Below are 24955 nucleotides of genomic sequence, written 5' to 3' on the forward strand. Positions count from 1 at the left end.
TTTGAACCCAGGAGTTCGAGACCAGCCGGGTAATACGGCAAAGCCCTGTTTCTATGAAAAATACAAAAAATTAGCTGGGTGTGGTGGCCCACGCCTGTAGTCCCAGCTACTCAAGAGACTGAGGCAGGAGGATCCCTTGAGCTGGGGAGGTCAAGGCTGCAGTGAACCATGATTGTGCCACTGCACTCCAGCCCGGGTGACAGAGTGAGATCCTGTCTCAAAAAGGAACTGAAAATAATGCTTAGAAGAAAGTGGAGTGATCAAGGATTTAGGAAAATCTCCAGTAGCAACACATTTGGGAGAGAAGTTGCTTACATTTGGCCCTTGAAGGATAATGTTTGGTAAAGAGCTGACATCACAAAATTCAATGGAATTAATCTTATTTTTGAGAATTGTGGAACTAAAGATCACTCTGGTTTGAAGAAGAGAATTTATGTTTTAGGCATTTAGGCAAATAGTGTCATATGTCTACACATATCTACAAGATTACTTTCTTTAGAAAATAGTGGTGGATTGATGATGGGGAAACAGTGCTCTGAAGCTGGGTTGAATATTTAAAAAAAATTCTTATTCTAAAATGCAAAACTCATTACAAAAAAAAAAAAAAAGAAAAGAAAAAGGAAGGAAGAAAGAAAAGAAAAGAAGAAAATTATCAGTAATTCCAACCATCTGTCAGTGTTTTGGAAATGTTCCTTTTGGCCAACAGGATCATATACTGCTTCATTTGCTTTAATTATATCAGAACCATTTTCTCCAAACAAATATATATTTTCTATAACATGAGATTTTAAACACTATTTTGAGATAATTTTAGACTTAAGAAAACTTGCAAGAGTAGTTCAGGTATGTTCTTCACCCTGCTTCTCCTAATGTTATCATCTTACCTAACCATGTATAGTAATCAAAACCAGGAAATGAACATTGGTACAAAACTATTACCTAGCTACAGACCTTATGTGACTTTCTATATTTTATTCTATAATTTTCCCCACAAATGTCCTTTTTCTGTCCTAATATCCACTTCAGGATCTCACATTGCATCGAGATATCTTGTCTTCTTAGCCTCCAAAATGCAATGGTTCCTTAGTCTTTCCTTTGTCTTTTATGACACATTGACACTTTTGAAGAATACTGGTCAGTTGTTTTGTAGGATGCTCTTCAGTTTGAGTTTGTTTGATCTTTTTTCATGATTCGAACGACATTTTGCATGTTTGACAAGAATACCACAGAAGTTATATCCTGTCTTCAACCCATATTGTCAGGAGTTTCATGATATTGACTTTGATCACTTGGTTAAGGTGGTGTCTGTCAAGTTTCTCCTCTGTGAAGTTACTATTCCCTCTTGTTATTAATAGATGAAGTTACTATTCCCTCTTGTTATTAATAGATATCTCAGGGAGATTCTTTGGGATTATGCAAATTTGTTTCTCCTTTAAGTTTCACCCAATCGTTTTAGCATTCATCCTTAGATCTTGCCTGCTACAATTATTACCGTGGTGTCCTAATGATGATTTTTTATTTCTCTCACTCTTTCTACATTTACTGATTGGAATTCTTCTGTAAGGTAGAAGATTGTCTCTTCTCCACCATTTATTTATTCAATCGTTTATTTATAGCAGTATGGACTCATGAGTATTTATTTTATTCTGTAAATTATGATCCAATACTATCATTATTTATTTTGTTGCTCAAATCTACAATATGATTTTAATGGTAGAGTAGAATTACATGTCTGTACTACAAATTATTATTATTATACATTTTGAGACAGAGTCTCACTTGATGCCCAGACCGGAATGCAGTGGTGAGATCTCTGCTCACTGCAACCTCCACCTTCCGGGTTCAGGAGATTCTCCTGCCTCAGCCTCTCAGGCTGATTACAGGCATGTACCACCATGCCTGGGTAATTTTTGTGCTTTTAGTAGAGACGGGGTTCAACCATGTTGGCCAGGCTGGTCTCAAACTCCCGACCTCAGGTGATCCGCCCACCTCGGCCTCCCAAAGTGCTGAGATTACAGGCCTGAGCCCCCGCGCCTGGCCTGTACCACAAATTCCTGATCCAGTTCTTCAATGTTGGACATTTAGGTTGTCTCCAGTTATTTTATACCATTAATGATGTCTGGGATGCACACATCTTTGAATTTTTTATGTGTTTCCATAAATTAGTTTTCTAGTAGGGGAATTACTGGATGTTGGAAAAGTTTATGCTTTTGGTTTTGATCCAAGAGGCATAAATTGTCAACATGCCAATATGGAAATCATACACTCCACACATTCTACCTAGACTACCCAGCTGTAAGCAGAGAGGTGTAGATCCAAGTCTCCAGCCGACAGGGTGATTTAGCGCAGTTGTCAATAATCTGCACAACAAGTAACAATAAAGTTACTGATGTTGAGGAAGAGACTTCCGGTAGGGGCATTTTTATTTCCATTGGATCCCGTCTTCTCCACCTTCTATGTTTCAACCGGAAATAGTCGTACCCATTTAAAGCCACGTCGGTACTGGCCTCGGTCCCGCCCCCCACACTGCGAAACCGCTTCCGGGGTCAGGGCATTCCGGCCCGCCCCGCCGCCGGTGCAGTGTTGGAAGCTCCGGTTCTCCCGGAAGTGGCCCGGGTCTGTCTGTCGGGGTCCCCTCCGTCCCGCTGCTGCTGAAGGCCGCGGGGGCGGCGGCGATGGCGGAGGCGGCGGCGCTGTTGCTGCTGCCTGAGGCGGCGGCGGAGCGGGACGCTAGGGAAAAGCTGGCTCTCTGGGATCGGAGACCGGACACGACGGCGCCGCTGACCGACAGGCAGACGGACTCGGTGTTGGAGCTGAAGGCGGCGGCAGAGAACCTGCCGGTGCCAGCCGAGGTGAGGTGATGGGCAGGAACCGGCCTGGGGCGACGGGGCTGGTCTCCTCGGGCGCCCCGGCAGGACCCCGGCCTCACGAACGTCTGCCCAGAATATCTCTCCACTCCTCCACGGCCATAGTGGCGGATCCGGTGGGAGGGGCCTCTCACCTCCCAGGCTGTTAGGCTTCGCTCAGCCTGCGACCCCGACTCTAATTCCGCCCGGGGACGGCTGTGGGGTGTCCTGCGGCTGGTGCTCGCCGGAACCCACTCCTCCCCCAGCAGCATGGGACGGTTGGCCCGGAGCCTTGCACCGAGCGTCTTGCCCCAGACGAGGCGTCCTGTCAGCCTAGGCGTAATCCTGCTGCCCACTCTCTCCCAGAAGGAGAGGCAGCCAACCCGAGGTGCTGTGCTGCAGGACAGTCTCCAGCGCGTGCTCATTTACCGCCTTAATGAATCACCTAGGTTGCTTTGTCCATGGGGGTCTTGGGGAGACTAAAACTTGGTCCTGAGTGAGTTTAATTTATCGCACATTGAACTATGAGCTCTCAATCAAGTGCAGGTTATGGGAGAACAGATTTATTTCACCTATTGCAAAGCAATAAAAATGAATTTTATTTGAAAGCTGGCTCAGTACATTATTAAGCAGTGCTGGTTTTCGGTGTTAGAGTCAATGTGTTTAATCCACTTACCATTAGGGATATTATGCACTACTGCTTCTTGTGTGATTCAATTCAATTAGTTGTAATAGCAGGAAGTAACATGAATTGTCAGATATTTGACAAACGTTTTCCAGTTTTGAGGGCCAGGTTTAGGAGGATTATTTCATATAAGCAGTGGTGATGGTTACTTTTGATGTTGGAAGCATTCTTTTCTCTCGCTCTGTCGCCCAGGCTGGAGTGCAGTGGCGCGACCTCGCTCACTGCAACCTCCACCTTCCGGGATCAATCGATTCTCCTGTCTCAGCCTCCTGAGTAGCTGGGATCACAGGTGCCTGCCACCACACCTGGCTAATTTTTTGTATTTTTAGTAGAGATGGGGTTTCGCCCTGTTGTCCAGGCTGTTCTCGAACTCCTGACCTCAAGTGATCTGCCCGCCTCGGCCTCCCAAAATGCTGGGATTACAGTCGTGAGCCACCGTGCCAGGCCTGAAGCATTCTTTTTATACGATTTGGAATTGTGTCCAAATGCAGATTGAGTTTAGAGTCTTCAACTTTTTCTGTCTTCCAACTTTAGACGTTTGATTTAAATGTTGTCTTCACATTCACTGTTGTATGCTCAGCCATCAAATAGGCGTTCTTTCTTGGGTTTCTTTTTCCACCTCTAGGATGTGGTACCGGAAGTGGATCTGAAATAAATGAAGGAGCAGGTGGAAATTTTTTTGGCTCAGCTATGAAACTCTTTTATTCTCTGGATAATAAAAGTTGTTTGCTCTATAAATTTTCCAGTCTGTTTATAATTGATTTGGCTCCTACTGCAGCAGGATGCTTGGACTTAATAGCACTGAGGGTGTGATGGGGGAGATACATATTCTACAAAAAAATTTGTTTTCATTGTCATGGGTCATAAACTATTGAGAACGTTTGGAATGAACTAAATGGAATCTTTCATTTTCACCCCATTCTTCCATATTTATCATTAGCCACATGCAGTCTTTAACGTATGTTATGTCCCTACTCTGAGTTAGGTATTAAAGGTAGAAATATAAATAGGAAAGATGAGATCCTTAGCCTCATAGAGCTGACATAATTGTGGGGATCATGAACATGGAAAAAAAACAAGGTATGTTCAGACGGTGGTCCATAATATAAGGAAAATCAAATAGGATGGTGTGACAGAAAGGGATGAGGTGTGCCCTTTTAGAGAAAGAGGGAAGGCCTTTCCAAGGAAGTGACAATCTGAGGTGAGAACTGATGATGGAATACCTGAAGCTAGCCTTATAAAGACTAAAGAAATAACATTGCAGCTGGAAGAAAGAACAGCATAAGGTCATGGGTAGGGGATGAGCTTAATGAGTTCAAGAATTCAGTGAGGGTCTTCTGGTACGTGCAGCTTGGTATTGGATTCCTGTGAGAATGCAATAGCTGAGGCCAGGCGCGGTGGCCCACGCCTGTAATTTCAGCACTTTGGGAGGCTAAGGCGGGCGAATCACTTGAGGTCAGGAGTTCAAGACCAGCATTTTATCAAGAATATGCGAAACACCATCTCTACTAAAAATACAAAAATTAGCTCGGTGTGGTGGTGCATGCCTGTAATCCCAGGTACTTGGGAGGCTGAGGCTTGAGAATCACTTGAACCTAGGAGGTGGAGATTGCCCTGAGCCGAGATTGCACCACTGCACTCCATCCTAGGTGGGTGACAGGCAAGATTGTGTCTCAAAAAAAAAAGAATGCAGTAGCCGAGCTGGTTATGCACACATCCTGGAATCTTTGAGAAGGCGGTTCTCATTGCTCTTCAGCTTTACAGCCCTCATTTTCCTTTTCTGAAGTGTTTATATGTCTGTTGGGAAGACTTTGGAATTAATTTTTTTAGCCCTATACTACTCTTTTAACATTGGCACCAAAAGAGACTGCCACAATTTTCACTTTGTCCAATCAGTATAACTCAAGGATTTTCTGTAGTGTTTCACAATTTTCACGAGATAAATTACTTCCTGAACAACTGGAACTGAGCAGGCTAGTAGAATAGCAAGAGGCCAACTAACTCTTAAGTACCTATGATAAAGATGTTAACTTCTTTAGAAAATAGCTTTCTCTTTTATGAAAGAGAACTAGTCTTATCTTAAAAAGGAATTATGCCCCGGCATTAGAGAAAATAATTTACAATAGAATATTAGGTAGACTTTTGTAGCCAGGGCAAACTTAGTAATGAGGGGCCTATTTCTTTCTGTTGAATTTAGTAATTCTTGATAAAATACTAAAATAATTTACCCCGACATTTACCTATAATTTACTGTTACATCTGTTGTTTTCTTGTAGGCTGTGTGACCTTAGATGTGATGTTTATCTTTTCTAAGCCTTAATTTTCTTCTTTATAAAATGGGGACATAACTCATGATGAGTACGTATCTCATAGGGAGTCGTGAGAAATATGTGAAATCACGTATGCAAGGTGCACGTGGCAAGTTACTTGCTATTATTGTTATGCTTTCTTTCAAATCATTAACATCTTAAAAGAATAGATTAGAATCCTGTGATGCTGAGCTGGTATAGGTGTCATTCAGACCAAAGGTAAGAAAAGGAGAGGTTAAGTGCCTTGAGGAAGGTTCTGAGACTCCACCTATACCTCTTCAGTAATTTGCTCCAAGCAGAGAACATGACATCAGGTTTCGTTTAGGGAATTAATTGATCAGATTGATTATAAAAGTGGTTTTCTCTAACCCAGAACTCTGCAAGAAGTAAAGCTTGGGAGAGAAAGGTATGTTACTTGTTATTTCAGGGACCTGCTCAGCTGGTCAGGCAAAGCTTGAGAATTTATTGTAGTTACTATTTAATGTTAGTGTCTCCATTTGCATAAACTATACCGTAGCTTTGCAGCACTGGCCCATTAGCAATCTAGAACTGTGTTCTGTCTCTAGTGGTATCTGTCTGCTCCATCTGGAAGCCAGGACAGTGCTGGTAAGCAGGAGGCATTCAGTCACCTCCTCCTTAGAAGTGAATGAGAAGTCAGAACAGGAAAGTGTGTGATACCACCACACCCCTTTTTGAGTTGTCATTCTCTACCAGGTGATTTGAGAAAGGAAGGCAGCTGCCTAGTCTACTTAATGGGGGCATTTTCTCATATGTTAAAAAGCAACTTGTTTTGCTACTTTAAAAAATTATTTGTTTGAAGTGATTGCATTATGGCTTCTCTCTTGCTTGGTTTGAGAGAAGATGGTTTTGTATTAGAACAAGGAAACAGGGAGTCTCCTTTTGCCTCTAGTTTTTAAAGTTCTTATGATTGGAAAGTAGTATTTGTACTTGAAGTAATCAAATAGAATACTCTTATAAGTTTAGAATGTATTTATTCACATCTAGGTTACAGAACATGTCCGGAATATCTATAGTTTCTCAAGTAGAGTTTTCAAATTATTTTATTTTCTAAAGTTAATTAGAGGATAAACTTTTTTTGGTTCAAGATAACAGACTGAGCACACATGTATGACATCCCTAGATCCCTTTGAAATGACAGTAATAAATGTGTGGCACACCAAAACCAAAGATGGTATCAATGAACCTGAAAGTTGGGCATATTCATAGAAGGCAGGAAGCATGTAGTATCCTTTAAAAAATCATTCTAAAGACTTAATCACAGAACCAGGTGCAAATATTATAAAATTTGATAATCTAAAAAAGAGATAGTACAGGTGACAGAATTTGAGAGTAAACAGGGAACAGATATAGAGTTACTAATTTCTTTATCTTACATGGTGAAGTAAGAGTGTATATATAGGACCTAAAATTGATGAATTCAAACACGAAGCAGTAAATCTTTTTTTTTTTTTTTAAAGAGTTGTAGAGCTACCATAAAAGAATACTGAAAATGGTTAAACTGGTGAAAAGTGAGGGTGGGGGAGAATGTTACTTTTCATTTTAACTCTTCTGATGATTTGGATTAAAAACAATTATATTCATATATTTTGAATAATTTTCATAAAAGATTGATCAAAAATTCAAAATTGTTTCTTTAGTTCCTTCTACTTTTATAGTTCTTCATTTTACCCTCAAATTCCTTAGAAAAACTCTCAAATTATAAACATTGGTATTGGCTTAAAGAAGAAGAATTGGACGAGCAGGGGAGAGGGAAGAAGGGAGACTTGCTTTTCACTTAAATATCATTCTGTATTCTTGGGACTTTTAAAATAAGCACCCCTTTATAGTTTAATGACAATTAATGACAATGTAAGAGTAAATTCTGTCTTTTCCTTATACTCTGTTGAAGGGACATTTTAAAATATTGCATATTAAGTGAAAAAGGTGAGGTGTGTATACCGTTATTTGGGTTTAAGAAAGGTATACTTCCTTTGTATATGCATAGACCATCTTAGAAAAGATACTTAAGAAACTAGTAACATTGATAGCCTGCCCCTGAGGAGGAAACTAGATGGCTGGAGAATGAGTTCCAGGGGAAGGAGACTTTTCACTGACTCCCTTGAGTTTTGTGCCTTGAGATTTATTACCTATTCAAATAAATACACTTAAAAGGACAGCTCTATGTATTATAAATGATTCTGGAACAAAAGGAATTATACTTTTTATCTGGAATTTGTTATATGTTGTGAGGTAGTACTAGAATTATGCAGTGTAAGGCCTGATGAACTCTGATGGGAGAATATGATTATTATATTACTTATTAAAAAGGTGAAATAATGTAGATTCACTTGCAGTAATGAGAAATAATACTGTGATCTGTACACTTTCCCCACTTTCCCTCAATGGTAACATTTTGCACAACTGTAGTATCTGGTGTCACAACCGGGATTTTGACATTGATCTACATTCTTTCAGATAGATTTATAATCGTTTTTCTCAAAAGAAATTGAATTACAGATGGATATGGGTCTAGGTGATATTGGAAGACTGAAGTTTGCCAGGTCCTCTGTGTATTTTCAGTTTTTTTAGTGGTTGCCTTAGGATTTACAATATACAGATGGTCCCTGACTTATGATGGTTCAACTTACGACTTTTTGACTTTATGTGAAAGCTACATGTATTCAGTAGAAAGTGTACCTGTGGTGCTGGGCATGGCAGTGAGCCACAGCTCCCAGTGAGCCACATACTTTTGACTTAGGATATTTTCAACTTCTGATGGGTTTATTGGGACACAACCCCATCATAAGTTGAGGAGCGTCTGTACTACTTTAATTAGTCACAACCTACCTCTAAATATTATACCACTTCATTATGGTATAACAGCCTTACAGCAGAATTCTTTGGCTGGGCGTGGTGGCTTACCCCTGTAATCCCAGCACTTTGGGAGACTGAGACAGGGGGATCGCTTGAGCTCAGGAGTTCAAGAATAGCCTGGGTAACATAGTGAGACCTCGTCTCTACAAAAAAAAGAAAAAAAAAATCAAAAAGTTAGCTGGGTATGGTGGTGCACGCCTGCAGCTCCAGCTACTTGGGAGGCTTAGGCAGGAGATGGCTGGAGCCCCGGAAATCAAGGCTGCAGTGAGCTGTGATTGCACCACGGCACTTCAGCCTGGGTGGCAGAACAAGAACCTGTCTCAAAAAAACACCTAAAACAGTATTCTTCCATTTTTTCTTTTCCCTGTTTTGTGATATTGTTTCAGGCATTTTACTTTTACATATGTTATAAACCCACAATACATTGTTACTACTTTTGCTTTTGACATTTCTTGCTGAGTGATTAAAAAAAGAAACTGTCATATTTACCTTCATTTTAATCATTTCTGGAGCACTTCAGTTTTTTGGGTAGATACGTTTCATCTAGCGTTATATTCTGCCTGAAGAATTTCCTTTAACATTTCTTGTAGTATAGGTTTGCTGGTAATGAATTCTCTCAACTTTTTTTTTTTTTTTTCGTTTTTTTTTTGAGATGGAGTTTCGCTTTTGTAGCCCAGGCTGGAGTGCAATGGCGCCATCTCGGCTCACTGCAACCTCTGCCTCCCGGGTTCAAGCGACTCTTCTGCCTCAGCCTCCCGAGTAGCTGGTATTACAGGTGCCCGCCACTACGCCTGGCTAATTTTTGTATTTTTAGTAGAGACAGGGTTTCGCCATGTTGGCTAGGCTGGTCCTGGACTCCTGACCTCAGGTGATCCACCTGCCTCGGCCTCCCAAAGTGCTGGGATTGCAGGTGTGAGCCACCACGCCTGGCGCTTTTGTTTGTTTTAAACAGTCCTTATTTCTCCTACGTTTTAAACAGATATTCTCTATAGGTGTAGAACTCTGAGTTGAGTGTTTTTCTTTTGGCACTTTAAAGATGTCGCTCTATTGTCTTCTGGCTTGTGTAATTTCTGATGAGAAGTCTGCTGTAATTTTTACCTTTATTTCTCTGTATAGAATATGTTTTTTTCCCTCTGGCTGCCTTCAAGCTTTTATCTTTGGTTTTTGAGAGTTTGAATATGATGTGCACAGAGGGGTTTGCCTGTGTGTATGTGTGTATTCTGCTTGGGATTCTCTGAATTTCTTAGAGCTGTAGTTTTATATCTTTCATTATTTTTGGAATGTTCTCAACAGTTATTTCTTCAAATATTTCTTCCACCCTGTTCTCTCTCGTTCTGCTTCTTTTGGGATCCCATTTCATATAATTTGATACCATCATATAATTTGATACCATCACACAATTCTTGGATGCTATGTTCAGTTTTTATTTTCCCACTCTGTTTTCTCTGTATGATTCATTTTGAGTGATTTTTATTGACCTAACTTCAAGTTCACTGATTTTTTTCCTTAACCGTGTTCTGTGTACTGATGACCCCATTGCAGGTATTCTTCATCTTTGTTACCATTATTTTTATTTCTCACATTTCCATTTGACACAGTTTTCAGTTTTCTGTTGAAATTGTATATCTGTTTATACTTCTTATCTGTGTGTTACACCAGAGCCTTTAACATGTTAATTACAGTTATTTTAGATTCCTTGTCTGATAGTTCTAGTCTCTTGCTCATCTGAGTCTGGCTCTGTTGATTGCTTTGTCTTTTGACTGAGTTGTTTTCTCTTTTTTTTTTTTTTTTTTTTTTGAGATGGAGTCTCCCTCTGTCACCTAGGCTGGAGTGCAGTGGTGCGATCTCAGCTCACTGCAAGCTCCGTCTCCTGGGTTCATGCCATTCTCCTGCCTCAGCCTCCCGAGTAGCTGGGACTACAGGCGCCCGCCACCACGCCCGGCTAATTTTTTGTATTTTTAGTAGAGATGGGGTTTCACCGTGTTAGTCAGGATGGTCTTGATCTCCTGACCTTGTGATCCGCCCATCTCGGCCTCCCAAAGTGCTGGGATTACAGGCGTGAGCCACTGCGCCCAGCCTGTTTCCTCTTGTAATGTTTGCCATCTCTTTTTTCCCATGATTTGCCACAGGTGAACCAGTGCTTGCAGCCTGTCTCTTCCTGGATGTGCCTGTTGCTCCCCAGATTTTTATCTACTTGGTTACTGTGCAACACTGATGGATTCAAGACTAGTTATAATCTTGTGGATTATTTGGCTTTTTGTTATTGTAAGGGTGCAAGCAACATTTCTGTCAGCTTTCTTCATCCTAGCCTAGTTTTCATGTGTTTTCTGGTGTGTTTTCCAAATGTGAGCCATATCACCCCAGCCCCCCTTAGATATAATCTAAACAGTGCTGATAGAATTATGTGATTGAATTTGTGATGATCTGTTCATACAGAACTAAATTTTATTGCTAATAAAATATAATTTTGTAAAGACGGCTTTACAAGAAGTTGATTAGATTTATAAACTTACTCTGTTGCTGCGAGTAGATAGGAATAATAATATAATATCAGTACTCAAATTTATTGCTTACAATGTGTCAGGTCTGTGCTAAGTGCTTTACATGCAGCATTGCTTCAGGTGGGTTACCTTGCGTCTTGGGTGGCTCCCCAAGGAGACAGCTCATGTTGCTCATTAGAAGGGTTCTGCAGAGCAGGTGTAGATGCGGCTTATCTCAGCACAGCTTCCTCTGTCCTCCAGAACCCCTAGTGGCAGCACACGGTTGCTGATGACACTTTAGACTCAGGATAAATTCTTACTGGATTTGAGAAACTTAATTCTTGCTGGGCCACAGTCCTTTTATACTCAGGGATTGTGTTACCATTCAGAGAGAGTTTACATGAACAAGTGATGCCCTTAATAAGACCTGTTTACCTACACCTGGGACCCTCCTGACTCTTGAGGCAGGCTCATTTGTGGGGAGAAGGCAGATCAAGGACCTTCCTAAATACTTTGTCTGCAGCTTTCCAGCATTCCAAAAAGCCAATTTTCCCACATCTTTGTTTTCTTTTTTACTCTTTTTTTTTTTTTTTTTTTTTGAGATGGAGTCTCACTCTGTCGCCCAGGCTGGAGTGCAGTGGCTCGATCTTGGCTCACTGCAAGCTTCGCTTCCCGGGTTCATGCCATTCTCCTGCCTCAGCCTCCCAACTAGCTGGGACTACAGGCGCCTGCCACCACGCCCAGCTAATTTCTTTTTGTATTTTTAGTTGAGACGGGGTTTCACCATGTTAGCCAGGATGGTCTCGGTCTCCTGACCTTGTGATCCGCCCACCTCGGCCTCCCAAAGTGCTGGGATTACAGGCGTGAGCCACCGTGCCTGGCCTTTGTTTTTACTCTTTATAGCAGTGTTATGATACAGACAGTGTATCCATATCAGCTAAGAGAAGATAATTGAGGATTAGAAACATCAAGTAATTTGCCCCATGTCACACAGCTTATAAATGAACAGGAGCAGGATTCTAACTAGGCTGCATTGTAATGTACTTTACTGTACCATAAGTATAGCCCTATTTGAACCCATACACAAACAACTTTATTTTTAAAGGACAGTGTTTCTAAATTAGTGGTGCATTTTGCATCTAGCTTATTTTAGTTTTGAAGAGAAAATGCTATCTTCAGATGAAACTTCCATATTTAGAAAGTAGACAGGGCAGCAACTTCCTAAGACCTTGGATCTTGTCTTATATCAGTGGACCTTAAATGTCATAAACTAAGAACTGAGGGCTGAAAACTGGAATTGAATCTAAACAATTAGGCCCTTTTACTTTCCCCAGCATCTACTTTCCCTTTGTTTTGGTCTAAAAACAGTTTGTCTATATGCCTATAAATAAATTAACACCTGGTCTTTCTTTGGTAGTGGAGAACTAGAAAGTACTGTAGGTCCAATATTGTCAAAGTGAGACCTTGTCTGTGGGCCGCTTCTGAAACTGATGGGAAACTCTAAAATTCTTCCTATTCAGTTTTAATTTCAAAATTTGTCAGCAGGAAGGTGTGGTGAGATGTGCCAGTGGGTGGGTGGAAATGGTAGGAGGAGGTAATGTTTATTTCTAATCAATTCTTGGGTGTGATTTATTTATTTATTTTTTTAGACAGGGCCTCACTCTGTCACCCCGGGTGGAGTGCAGTGGCACGACCTTGACTCACTGCAACCTCCACCTCCTGGGCTCAGGTGGTCCTCCCATCTCAGCCTCTGTGGTCCAAGTTGCTGGACCACAGATGTGTGCCACCACACCCAGCTAATTTTTGTTTTTTGTATTTTTAGTAGAGACAGGGGTGTCACTATGTTGCCCAGGCTGGTCTCAAATTCCTGGGCTCAAGTGATCCACCCAACTCTGCCTCTCAAAGTGCTGGGATTACAGGCGTGAGCCACTGAACCTGGTCATTGGGTGTGATTTGTTAATCCTGTTGGTCAGGCTTTTGTGTTAGATACTGGGGAGGGCAAGCTACTTTCAATAGCACACAGGTTTTCTCTTTGCCTGGTGGTAGTTCACAAGAGGCTCAAGTGAGAAAATGTGTGTGGATTAGCACAGATTTACCACCCTTATTAGAAAGCTAACTCAGACCAGACGTGGTGGCTCATGCCTGTAATCTCAGCACTTTGGAAGGCTAAGGTAGGAGGATCACTTGAACCCAGGAGTTTGAGACCAGCCTGGGCAACATGTATAGACCCCCAACGCTACCAAAAATACAAAAATTAGCTGGGCGTGGTGTTGTGTGCCTGTAGTCTCAGCTACTTGGAGATTGAGGTGGGAGGATGGCTTGAACTCTGGAGGCAGAGGTTGCAGTGAGCTGAGGTGGCACCTTGCATGTCAGCCTGGATGACAGAGCAAGACCCTGTCACCAAAAAAAAAAAAAGCTTACTAATGGTGGGACCTCAGTGTCATGTTTATATTTTGAGATGAGCATTTAATATAGGGCCTAAAATGTTAGTATTACATAGTATTTATTAACTTAATGTGATTTAATGGAAAATATTTCTTTCTCTTTCAAAACAACTGGGATGGAAACCCAATCTTGAGTTAAGTTCAGAGAATTTTCAAGTCACTTAAATATCTTTGTGACTCTCTTTTTTCAAGCTTCCAATTGAAGACTTGTGCAGTTTAACATCCCAGTCACTGCCCATTGAACTGACTTCAGTAGTGCCGGAATCTACAGAAGACATTCTCTTGAAGGGCTTCACTTCCTTAGGAATGGAAGAAGAAAGAATTGAAACCGCACAGCAGGTGAATTGCAGTATCTTTTCTAAGGATGTTTGAATATTTCAGATGTCTCAAGACAAGGCTAATAAAAAAAGTCCTGATTAAAAGTTCTGAACATTTGTCACCATAATTAACACCAAGTCTTTCTAGAACATTCTTGATTTTGCGTTAGTTGTGGCTGTTTAAGTGTTTTAAATGAATCTGTTGCCCAATTATAGTTATGATATAGGTAAAAAAACATGAGACTCCATGTTTGGACATTGACAGATTATTGAGGTTTTAATGTCTTGTGCACTTTTGACTTCCCCCAATGTCTCTTCTGTTAACCTGTTCCCTCAGTGTGTGCATGGGCACCCCTCCATCTCACTTGTTGCTAGGTAGTCCTTTTTTTAAAAACGCAAATATTCTTTTTATATTAACACTTGTAGTTATTTTTCAGTAATTTAGCATGTGTAATTTTTTCTTGGTTTTTGTTCATTCCTAATTAGAAACCTAAACTTATAGTAGTTTCTTCTGCCACTTTCCTTGTCTCCTCTTTCTTTTCCTATTAAGAGTCAAAGTTGAGGCATTTACCAAATAAAACATAAAGTACATGTGTTGGAACTGGATTACATATATAGTAAGTTGAGAGAGGCAGTTCTACAAACTGATGAAGAATTACGGTTCCTGAGCTTGGCTGATCTGCACCTGAAAGTCAGCTCCATCATTTAGCATCTTTGTGAGCTTAAGCAAATTACTTAGCTTCTTAGATCTTTAGTTTCCTAATGTATAAAACAGGGATAATTATATATTATTTCATAGGATTTTTGTGAGCATTAAATAAGATAATGCATGTAAATTCATTGTGTAGCAAGTACACAGTAAACGCTCAGCAAATGATAGCCAAGGTACATGGCAAGCCTGTATACCCTTGACATTGAATCTTACTTGAGATTCAGTGTTCTCAAGTTCACTTGAAGGTAGTCTTGCACCACATCTATGAACTTGTTTGGCCTGCTTAAAAAAAATCCTCTGGATGAAACTTGTACCTGTTCTCTCTTTAAAATTAAAAAAAACTAATATGCTGACTTATAATTTATGTACAATAAAATGTATTCATTTTAAGTGTCAGCTCAATGAGTTTTGAAAAGTGTATATACCTATGTGTGTAACTAACAACTATAATTGAGATATAAAATATTTCTATCATCACCCCAAAAAGTTTCTTCATACTTGTTTAAGGTCAACTCCCCACATCCCCCTTTTAAATAATAGATATTTTTCAGGCCAGAATTCAGATCCAGGGCTAACTGATACCAGAGTCCATATTCTTTTTTTTTTGTTTGTTTGAGATGGAGTCTCACTCTGTCGCCCAGGCTAGAGTGCAGTGGGCGATCTTGGCTCACTACAAGCTCCACCTCCTGGGTTCACGCCATTCTCCTGTCTCAGCCTCCCGAATAGCTGGGACTACAGGTGGCCGCCACCACGCCAGGCTAATTTTTTGTATTTTTAGTGGAGGTGGAGTTTCACTTTGTTAGCCAGGATGATCTCAATCTCCTGACCTCGTGATCTGCCTGCCTTGCCCTCCCAAAGTGCTAGGATTACAGGTGTGAGCCACCACACCCAGTGAAGTGGCCAATGTTTTAATATCCTTTGCTTTTCCTAGCATATGGATATTGTGGATATAATTAAATTATTTTCTCCTGGCTTAAAACTGATTATGTCTGAGCCCTAAACAATAAAACTTGGATAACGCCTGTCCTTTTGACTTGCTGTTTAGCATGTAGCCACTTTTAATTTTGTCAGTTTTAGTTTTGTTCACAATATAATACTCTATTTTTCCAGTTTTTCTCATGGTTTGCAAAGCTGCAAACTCAGATGGATCAAGATGAAGAAACTAAATATAGGTATGTGTGTCTCTTGCATTTGTTGAATATCTTAATTTTTAGATCACAGTCATCTGAAGCATTTCATGATCAGTGTCTTTAAATAAAATTGAAGTATTAAGAAAACTGTAACAGCCATATATTCTCTAAGAATAGCCAGTGAGAAGATTTGGGTCTTTAAAACTGTTATTTAGAAGTTGTGTGATTAAAAACAAAAAGAATTACATTATAATTAATAGGTTAGGAAGGATAGATGTTAGTTTTTAGATAACTCCAGAAAGAACTAGGTTCAGGTAGGAGTTGTTGAGGAATTCCAGGAGGTGTTTGTTGCTTTTTAGAAGGAGAAACATCCCCGAAAGACTTTCAGGATGGCCACTTAGGTTGGTTGTAACTATACTTCTGTCAGTGGATGTTGACAGCATGGGGGAAATGACAGTGTACAGTTTCTAGCTGATTTGGGGGCTGTGGGTTGAGTGTCCACATTCAGTGTATTGATTTGTTGATGACTATTATTGCTAGGCAGTGTGGTAGACTCTTTAATGTATGATCCCATTTAATCTTCGTAACAGCTGTGAGGAAAGATATTACTATTCTTATTTTACAAATGAGCAACCTGAGGCCTGGAAATAATAAGTTACTTGCTTAATCTCATGCAGACTGGGCAGAGCTGGGGCTTGGACCCAGGTCTTCTAATTCTAAATCTAGAATTCTTTCCATGACATCACACCATCTTTTAAAGTGGGAAGTGATCTGAAGGATTGGCCTTACTTGGTGCCTTGGGATGGCTTTGGTGTCCCAGTCTTTAGAAGTTGAGCCGGTGATTCATTGCCTTATATGTGAAAAGCCAGATTATGGCTTCAAGGCTAATTCCTTTTGTTACTTATAGTATTAGTGATTTGCCTTCTTAAGTATTGAAACGGTTTATGACATAACTTTTGGTACATTTCTTAACATAATCAACTTATGTGCGTAGGTCAGACTTTCCTCCTGAAATTCGAACATTTTGGGAAAAATGAGCCTTTGTTGTTTTTTTACTGTGCTTATTGGGGGAAAAGATTATTGCCAATCCCCTTTTGGTTCTGTTTTCTAGACAGATGAGGGATTACTTGTCTGGGTTTCAGGAGCAGTGTGATGCTATATTGAATGATGTAAACAGTGCTCTTCAGCATCTGGAGTCTTTGCAGAAACAGTATCTTTTTGTGTCCAATAAGACAGGAACCCTACATGAAGCCTGTGAGCAGCTCCTAAAAGAACAGGTAATTTGGAGTAAGAGAGAGGATCAGTCATTATATTTAATATTTTAAAATAGATGAATACAGTTTTATTTTAATTTTCTTAATTTCTCCAAGGTGTTCATCTCTGCTTTGTTTGAGGCCCTGTGCTCAGCATGCAGATTGTTACACTGACAGCCTACTTTTTAAGTGCATGTGAATAGCAAAGGCAAGCCTTTTTCTGTTTTGAGCTGTTAGGTCTCAGTACAATTTCCAAATGTAGTGGCTATGTTGGTTTGCTCTGACCACTCTTTATTACTGACACTTTTATTTTTTATTTTTATTTTTTTTGCTCTGTTGCCCAGGCTGGAGTGCAATGACATGGTCTCAGCTCATTGCAACCTCGGCCTCCTGGGCTCAAGCGATTCTCCTGCCTCAGCCTCCCAAGTAGCTGGGATTACAGGCGTGTGCCACTACACCCGGCTAATTTTTGTATTTTTAGTAGAGACAGAGTTTCACCATGTTGGCTAGGCTGGTCTCAAACTCCTGACCTCAAGTCATCTGCCATCCTTGGCCTCCCAAAGTACTGGGATTACAGGTGTGAGCCACTGCACCCAGCTACTGACACTTTTCAAAGAAGCATAGTGATTGTACCAATGGTGAGATTTTGAAAAGATCAACTGATTGATTACTTTTGACTTAGAGCTAGAACACTTAAGTTAGTGTATCTCAGAATTTTCTCTGTATGTACTTTTATGTGTTTTAAAAATGCGATCATTTATTATTTTATGAAGAGATCATATAAAATTTACTGTAATATTATCGCCTATTTTAGTTCATGATTGTAGAAATACTTGAGCTGAATTCTCATATCTGATATAAACCTCTGTGTCTAATGTAAATCTATTTAGTGTGACTTTGAGACTGGCATGTTGATTCTTATATTCTTATAATAATTGATTTTTCTCTTTTAAAAAATGCAAGTCGGAACTTGTTGATCTGGCTGAAAACATTCAACAAAAGCTTTCCTATTTTAACGAATTGGAAACTATTAACACAGTAAGCATTGTTCTTTACTTCTTATAAAGTTAGTGACTTCTGTTTTATTTTTGCCTTTCTTCGTGTAATCTTTAAATCTATAAATTGGCTTGAGTGATATTTTAACTTAGCTTGCTTGCTGATAAATATTCCTATTTGTAGACAGTGGAGATACCATTACCAGTTCAGATTTTTAAATATTTGAGTTAAGATGTATTTCTTAAATTGTATTCTTGGTATTAAAATCTCTTTATTGGCTACCTCTTATAGTTTCTTTTTTGTAAGCTTTGAAGAAGATCATAAGAAGAAATATTCAGTTTTAGATTTTGCTGTGGTTATGCTACCATGATAGTAGTCAAAACATTTTTAAAACTTATTCTCATGTTTAGTTTGAAGAAAAGTATAGTCCTCAAAATGTATAGTTGCATCCCAATAAAGTATAATAGTTCCAATAAAGACAAGTGTGTAAATTATATTTCTGTGTTTCTGACTCATAAATTAATCATAACTATGTATAAGTCATGTTATTAAAATCATTTAATCATAGGTATTTAGTTTATTAAAGACATAGAACTAAAATTTGTGGCTAGTTAACAATGGAATGCAATGGAAAGTAGTTCATTGCCAAGCTATTTGTATATCAGGATAAGAAATGATTGGTTGTATTTTACTTTCATAGTATGACTGCTAAATATAGTATGACTGCTAGTTAATCCTTTAATCTTCAGAAAAATCACCACTGTTTGCAAGCAGAAAAATTATGCATATTGTATACCAGAAAGTGAGAAATCTAGGTATTTCATATATTATTTGAATATGACATTGTATAGTGGGGTAATATATACCATGTCCTAATTCATGAAGAGTCCCATTAAAGCTTATTAGGAATAAACTGAATTAAATCAGTATGCTTTTTCTATTTGTCCCTTCTTTATTGTACATGTGGGCTACATTTGAGGATATTTTGGTGACTTTTAAAATTTATTATAAAGACATGTTATGTCCTAAAGGCAAATATGCTGACTCTAATCTATAGTTTCCAACTTTTATCTGTATCATTTTTTATGAATTAAGATTGTTTTCTTTTTCTCTTAAAGAAATTGAATTCCCCTACATTGTCAGTGAATAGTGACGGATTTATACCTATGCTGGCCAAGTTAGATGATTGTATAACATATATCTCATCTCATGTAAGTCAGAGTATTTTTGCATGTTTTAAAGAAATCTTTAGATTCCTATTCCTGTTCCTATCTTTTTGTGTTTTTCAACTTTTCTGTGTTTAGCAAACGTTCCTATTATATTACTTCTTGTGCTGTAAAGTGATTATTTCTGCCCAAGGGAAAAATATGTATTTGTAACATATTAAAGAAAAGTTGTAGTGAATTCTTAGTCGTTATTAGCAGTGGTGTAAAAAGTACTTTTAGCTCCTGCAACAGCCCCTGGAATGGAACGCATCCTGGCTGACTCAGCTTTATCCCATCTAACAGGATGAGCCGTTTTTAAATTGTTGGAGTCTTGACGTGCTCGGTATTTCTTTGGAAACAGAAAGTGTTACTTGGGGGGAAATAAAGGGACAAGCCCTTTGATTTAATCACCCTCTATTTCTGTTTCTTCAGGATTTATTGCTGTGTTTATTTCCCGTACTCCTATTCTTTTCCTAGTTGGGTCTTACATATTAGCCTTGAAGTCCGTGGGGTGCTGAAAATATCTTTTACTAACAACTGCAAATATGTATTGAGCTCCTACTTTGTGCCAGGCACAGGGGGTTTGACTGTGACTAAGACAGTCACAGTATTTATTCATCTTCATGGAGTTTATGATCTTTATGAAACCTGTTTTTGAACTGTATATATTGCTTTACATAGGGACACCTTGGTTTCACTAAAAGCTTGCTTTTTATCTGTGTTCATTTCCACTTTGTAAATCTTTCTCTTTTCCTTACAGCCTAATTTTAAAGATTATCCCGTATATTTGCTGAAGTTTAAACAGTGTCTTTCTAAAGCTTTGCACCTCATGAAGACATATACTGTGAACACACTACAGACCCTCACAAGTCAGTTACTGAAAAGAGTGAGTTAACTGATCTCAACAACAGGTTTTTGTTATTGTTGTTTTGATTCATTCATCTTCCATAATCTTTGGCTGAGATTAATTAGTACTTTGTAATTCCAAAAAATTTTAACCTTTTGTTAAGAATACGTACTACAGCTTTTTATTTATAGTAGGGAAAAATGACTATGTTATAAATATCCCTTGCAAATGTTATTTTCAAATAATGTTTAATAGTGTGAGGAGTATTCAGTACTATATGATGAATAATAAGATACAAATTATTTGTCTCTTAAAACATTCCTTTTCTATCTTTTTCATGAAAATATTAGAAGGAAATATACCAAAATCATAAAAGTGGCTCTGTCTGAGTGGTGGGTTAATATGCTTTTGAAGCATATTCATATTCATACGCATAATTATGCATCTCATAATGCATAATTTAAATTTTTTTCTTTACCCTTTTTTTGTATTTTTCAACTTTTCTATATTTAGCAAACATTTTTATTGAGCACTGCCTAGTGCTTGATATTATATTAGGAATTGTATAGAAACAAAGAAGAGCTAATAAGGTCCCTGCCCTCATGGAGCTTATATTCAAAAGAAATAACCAGTACAGAAAGAAGCAAATCAATTAGTTAGTTATGGATTGTAGTTGATTCTAGGTGGAAAATTAACTGAGTGTAAGGTTAGAAAATAAGAGTAGAATAAGCTAAGATGGTCATTGAAAATATTCCTTTCCTAAGAAAATAAAATCATAAACGTTATGTTTTAGTTTTTAAGCTTACTTTCTAAAGAATGTGGAGTGTCTTCTTGAACTTCCCATTCAAAGCTTGTGATGTTTGGCTTGCATTTTTACTGTTCACATTGTTCTTAGCTGACATACCAACTAACCTATAAATTTTTTTATTTTGCAAAATTTTCAGTAAGTTTAGGAAACTAATAGCTGATAAAGACTGGTACCTATTATGTGCTAGTGCTTTGCTATTGAGCTGCACCAAACCTTTAGGAGTTTAATGGATGCACTGAGTCTTAGAGGGATGAAGTACTTGGGCCAGTGTCCTACATTCAGTGAGTGGCAGAATGTGAATCTCAATTCACATCTGTTTACCACCAAAATTTAAATAATGTAAGGTTAATTTTAACTATAAAGGAGAGATGACAGTTCCATTTAATTATTTCTCATGTGTAGCCATAATAATATTTAATCTTCCTGAGATTTTTCTCCCTAAGCTTTGATTGGTATGCAGGCCAAGCAGTAGCCATAGGAAATGGTTGCTGTTGGGTTTTCTGAATTATTTGTTTGCTAATTATCTTCCTTCCTTATCCTCCCCCATGTTTCTTTAGGATCCTTCATCTGTACCTAATGCAGACAATGCCTTCACATTATTTTATGTGAAATTTCGAGCTGCTGCCCCCAAAGTCAGAGTAAGTCTATTGACATAACTAGGACATTGCTATGAAATTTGTTCATCTGCCCTTTTGAAGTACTGTTTTATGTTAGGCTCTTTTTATACCGAGGAAGTGAACTTGAATTGAAAGATCAACATTGTCCTTCCACATTATAGCAGTGTATCTTAGTGTTGTGTCTAGGTTCTTGAAGTCCACAGAGCAGGAAGCATCTAGCTTTTCCTATGATGCTCAGGGACGGTTTCTAGATGAAGGTGATAGACGGATTTTAAAAGCTTGGCTGGTGGTCTTGAAGGGACCAATAAGGTGTTTTGATAAAGAGAGAACAGCACATATAGGGAAGGTTGTAGGAGACATAAAAGACATACATTTTGGGAGAGATCTTTATATTTCAAAGACTCTCTCACGAGGGATGTTACATGTCGTGCTAATTTAGGAAAAGTAGAGAACCAATGAAGTGGTATCTTAAACAAAGGAGTTATTTGGTCAGATTTGCCTAACAGACATGTAAACCAATGGAACAGAATAGAGAACTCAGAAATAAATGCATGCATTTTCAGCCAACTGATTTTTGATAAAAGCACCAAGAACATTTTGTGGGGAAAGGATGATTGCTGGGAAAACTAGATATTCATATGCAGAAAAATGAAACTAGACCTCTGTCTCTCGCTACATACAAAAATCAAAACAAAATGGATTAAAGACTGAAGATCTGAAACTATAAAACTACTAGAAGAAAACATAAGGGAAATGTTTTAGGACATTGGTCTAGGCCAAGATTTTATGGCTAAAACTTCAAAAGCATAGGCAACAAAAACAAAAATAGACAAATGGGACTATAATAATCTTAAAAGCTTCTGCCCAACAAAGGAAACAATCACCAGAGTGAAGAGACAACTTGTAGAATGATAGAAAACATTTACAACTATTCATCTGACAAGGGACTAATATTCAGAATATACAAGGAACTTAACAGAAGACCCCAAATAATCCCATTACAAAGTAGGCAAAGAGACTGAGTAGACATTTCTCAAAAGCAGACTATACAGATGGCCAGCAGGTATATGAAAAAATGTTCAACATCACTAATCAGCAGGGAAATGTAAATCAAAACCACAGTGAAATGTTATCTCACCCCAGTTAGAATGGCTGTTATCAAGAAGACATAAAATAAATGCTGGTGAGGATGCAGAGAAAAGGAAATTCTTATACACTGTTGGTAGGAATGTAAATTAGTACAGCTGTTATGGAAAACAGTATGGAGATTTCAAAAAACTAAAAATAGAGCTGTCATACTATCTAGCAATACCTCTACTGGGTATTTATCCAAAGGCAAGGAAATCAGTATATCAAAGGGATACCTGTGTTGATTGCAGCACTATTCGCAATAGTAAAGATATGGAATCAACCTAAGTGTCAATCAGTGGATGAATGGATAAAGAAAATGTGGTATATATAAACAATAAGATACTATTCAGCTGTAACAAAAAATGAAATCCTGTCATTTGCAGCAACATGAATGGAACTAGAGGTCATTAAGTTAGTAAAATAAGCCAGGCACAGAAAGACAAATATTGTATGTTTTCACTCATATGTGGGAACTAAAAAAGTTGGTCTCATGGAGGTAGAGAGTAGAATGATAGATACCAGAGGCTGGGATGGGTTGGGTGGAGGGGAGGTGGAGAGGTTGGTTAATGGGTATAAATGTACAGTTTAATAGAAGAAATAAGTTCTAGTGTTCAGTAGTGTAGTAAGATGACTGTAGTTAACAATTTATTGTATATTTCTAAATAGCTAAAAGGGAAGATTTGAAATTTTTCCAGTACGAAGAAATAATACATGTTTGAGGTGGTGGATACTCTAAACACTCTGATTTGATCATAACACACTGTATCCATGTATCAAAATATCACATGTACCCCATAAATATGTACAATTATGTATTAATAAAAAAGATTAAGGATGTAATATAAAAAATGGATTATGGTGAAGAGAGATTTGAGACAGGGAGGCCTCATTACTAAGGAAGATTATGCAGTAATCCAGGTGAGATTAGGGGGTGAATTAATGCATTGGTAGGATATTTCATGAGGTTGGGTATGTGCCTTTTTCATTCTATGTGGCAGGAATCCATGATGTATTTATTTTGATTAATTGATAGGATGGAGGGGGCAAAGATCAATATATGTTGTATTTTATAACATATCTGAGATACATTTAATTGAAGCTGGTGCATATATATTCTTTCTACTCATTGTGAGGTTTCTAGAAATAATACTCTACTTTTGCTGACTGACTTCACTTCCTTGCTTGTTTCTGTCTTGAAAGTCAGCCGGTTGATGGCTGGGCGCAGTGGCTCACACCTGCAATCCTAGTACATTGGGAGGCCGAGGAGGGCGGATCCCTTGAGTTTAGGAGTTCGAGACCAGCCTGGGCAACATGGCGAAACCCTGTCTGTACCAAAATTACAAAAATTAGCTGGACATGGTGGCAAGCACCTGTGGTCTGGCTACTTGGGAGGCTGAGGTGGGAGGATTGCTTGAACCCAGGAAGTCAAGGATGCAGTGAGCCAAGATAGCACCACTGCACTCCAGCCTGGGTGACAAAGTGAGACTCTGTCTAAAAAAAAAAAAAAAAAAAGCCAGCCAGTTGAAAGGAATTTTTTTGACAAAGTGAGACCCAGCCTCAAAAAAAAAAAAAAAGCCAGCCAGTTTAAAGGAGTTTTTTTTTTGAAATGGGGGAAACTTAGTTTTGTTTATAGACTATATATGTGGAATATGTGTACAACCTAGATGTCTAACAGATGTCTAACTGGATGTCAGTTTATGGCATGAGATTTAGATTGTGCCTGATTGATTGCTTTTGCTTATTAGCCAAATACTAATGATAAAAATTTGATTAGAAAAGAAAAGGTATAGATAAGAGGGCTCAGTGTGGTGGGTGATTATAAAATGATTATATAGTTATCAGTGGCTTTCCTACGTACCATTAGTAACAAATTAATATATGTGATGGGGTCCCATTTATATCAGTGACAAAAAGCATAAAATACTTACCTAGCAGTAACCTTAACAAATATAAGGATGAAGAAAATGACAAAACTAGACAGAAAATTATAAAAGACTGAATAAATGGTAAGCCCATCTTCTTCCTGGTTGGGGTGATTTAATTTTTAAAATGTCACTTTCTCCCAGAGTAATTTGTTGGTTAGAATGTACTCCTAGCAAAAATTCCGATGGATTTTTTTTTTTTTTGCATGATTCTAAACTTTATGTGGTAAATAGGCAAGACTAAAGAAGAAAATTTGGAAAAAAACAGTGTCATTGATTCAAGCATTCACTGACAGATTGGAATGGAAAGTTGTGGTACTTGATATATTAAGAAACATCCCAAATAAAAAAGGAAGGACTGGAGTTTTCTACGCAGTAT

General features: G+C 38.5%; 1 protein-coding gene across 2 annotated transcripts in view; it reads left to right on the forward strand.

Annotated features, from left to right (window-relative positions):
• The first annotated feature begins 2518 nt into the window (after window positions 1–2518).
• The window catches only part of COG3 (component of oligomeric golgi complex 3), a 71880-nt gene continuing 49443 nt past the window's right edge, over window positions 2519–24955 (forward strand). Inside the window, exons 1-8 of one of the 2 annotated variants that reach the window (XM_024230949.3) lie at window positions 2519–2852; window positions 13831–13977; window positions 15778–15839; window positions 16909–17074; window positions 18014–18088; window positions 19165–19257; window positions 20012–20137; window positions 21464–21544. In XM_024230949.3, coding sequence (XP_024086717.1) covers window positions 2676–2852; window positions 13831–13977; window positions 15778–15839; window positions 16909–17074; window positions 18014–18088; window positions 19165–19257; window positions 20012–20137; window positions 21464–21544 — 927 coding nt within the window. In that variant the 5' untranslated portion in view covers window positions 2519–2675. The remainder of the gene's footprint in view (window positions 2853–13830; window positions 13978–15777; window positions 15840–16908; window positions 17075–18013; window positions 18089–19164; window positions 19258–20011; window positions 20138–21463; window positions 21545–24955) is intronic. The other variant, XM_054528987.2, reaches the window with a different exon arrangement.

The sequence above is a fragment of the Pongo abelii genome, chromosome 14 (genome assembly GCF_028885655.2).
Source record: "Pongo abelii isolate AG06213 chromosome 14, NHGRI_mPonAbe1-v2.0_pri, whole genome shotgun sequence".
NCBI classification, from domain to species: domain Eukaryota; kingdom Metazoa; phylum Chordata; class Mammalia; order Primates; family Hominidae; genus Pongo; species Pongo abelii.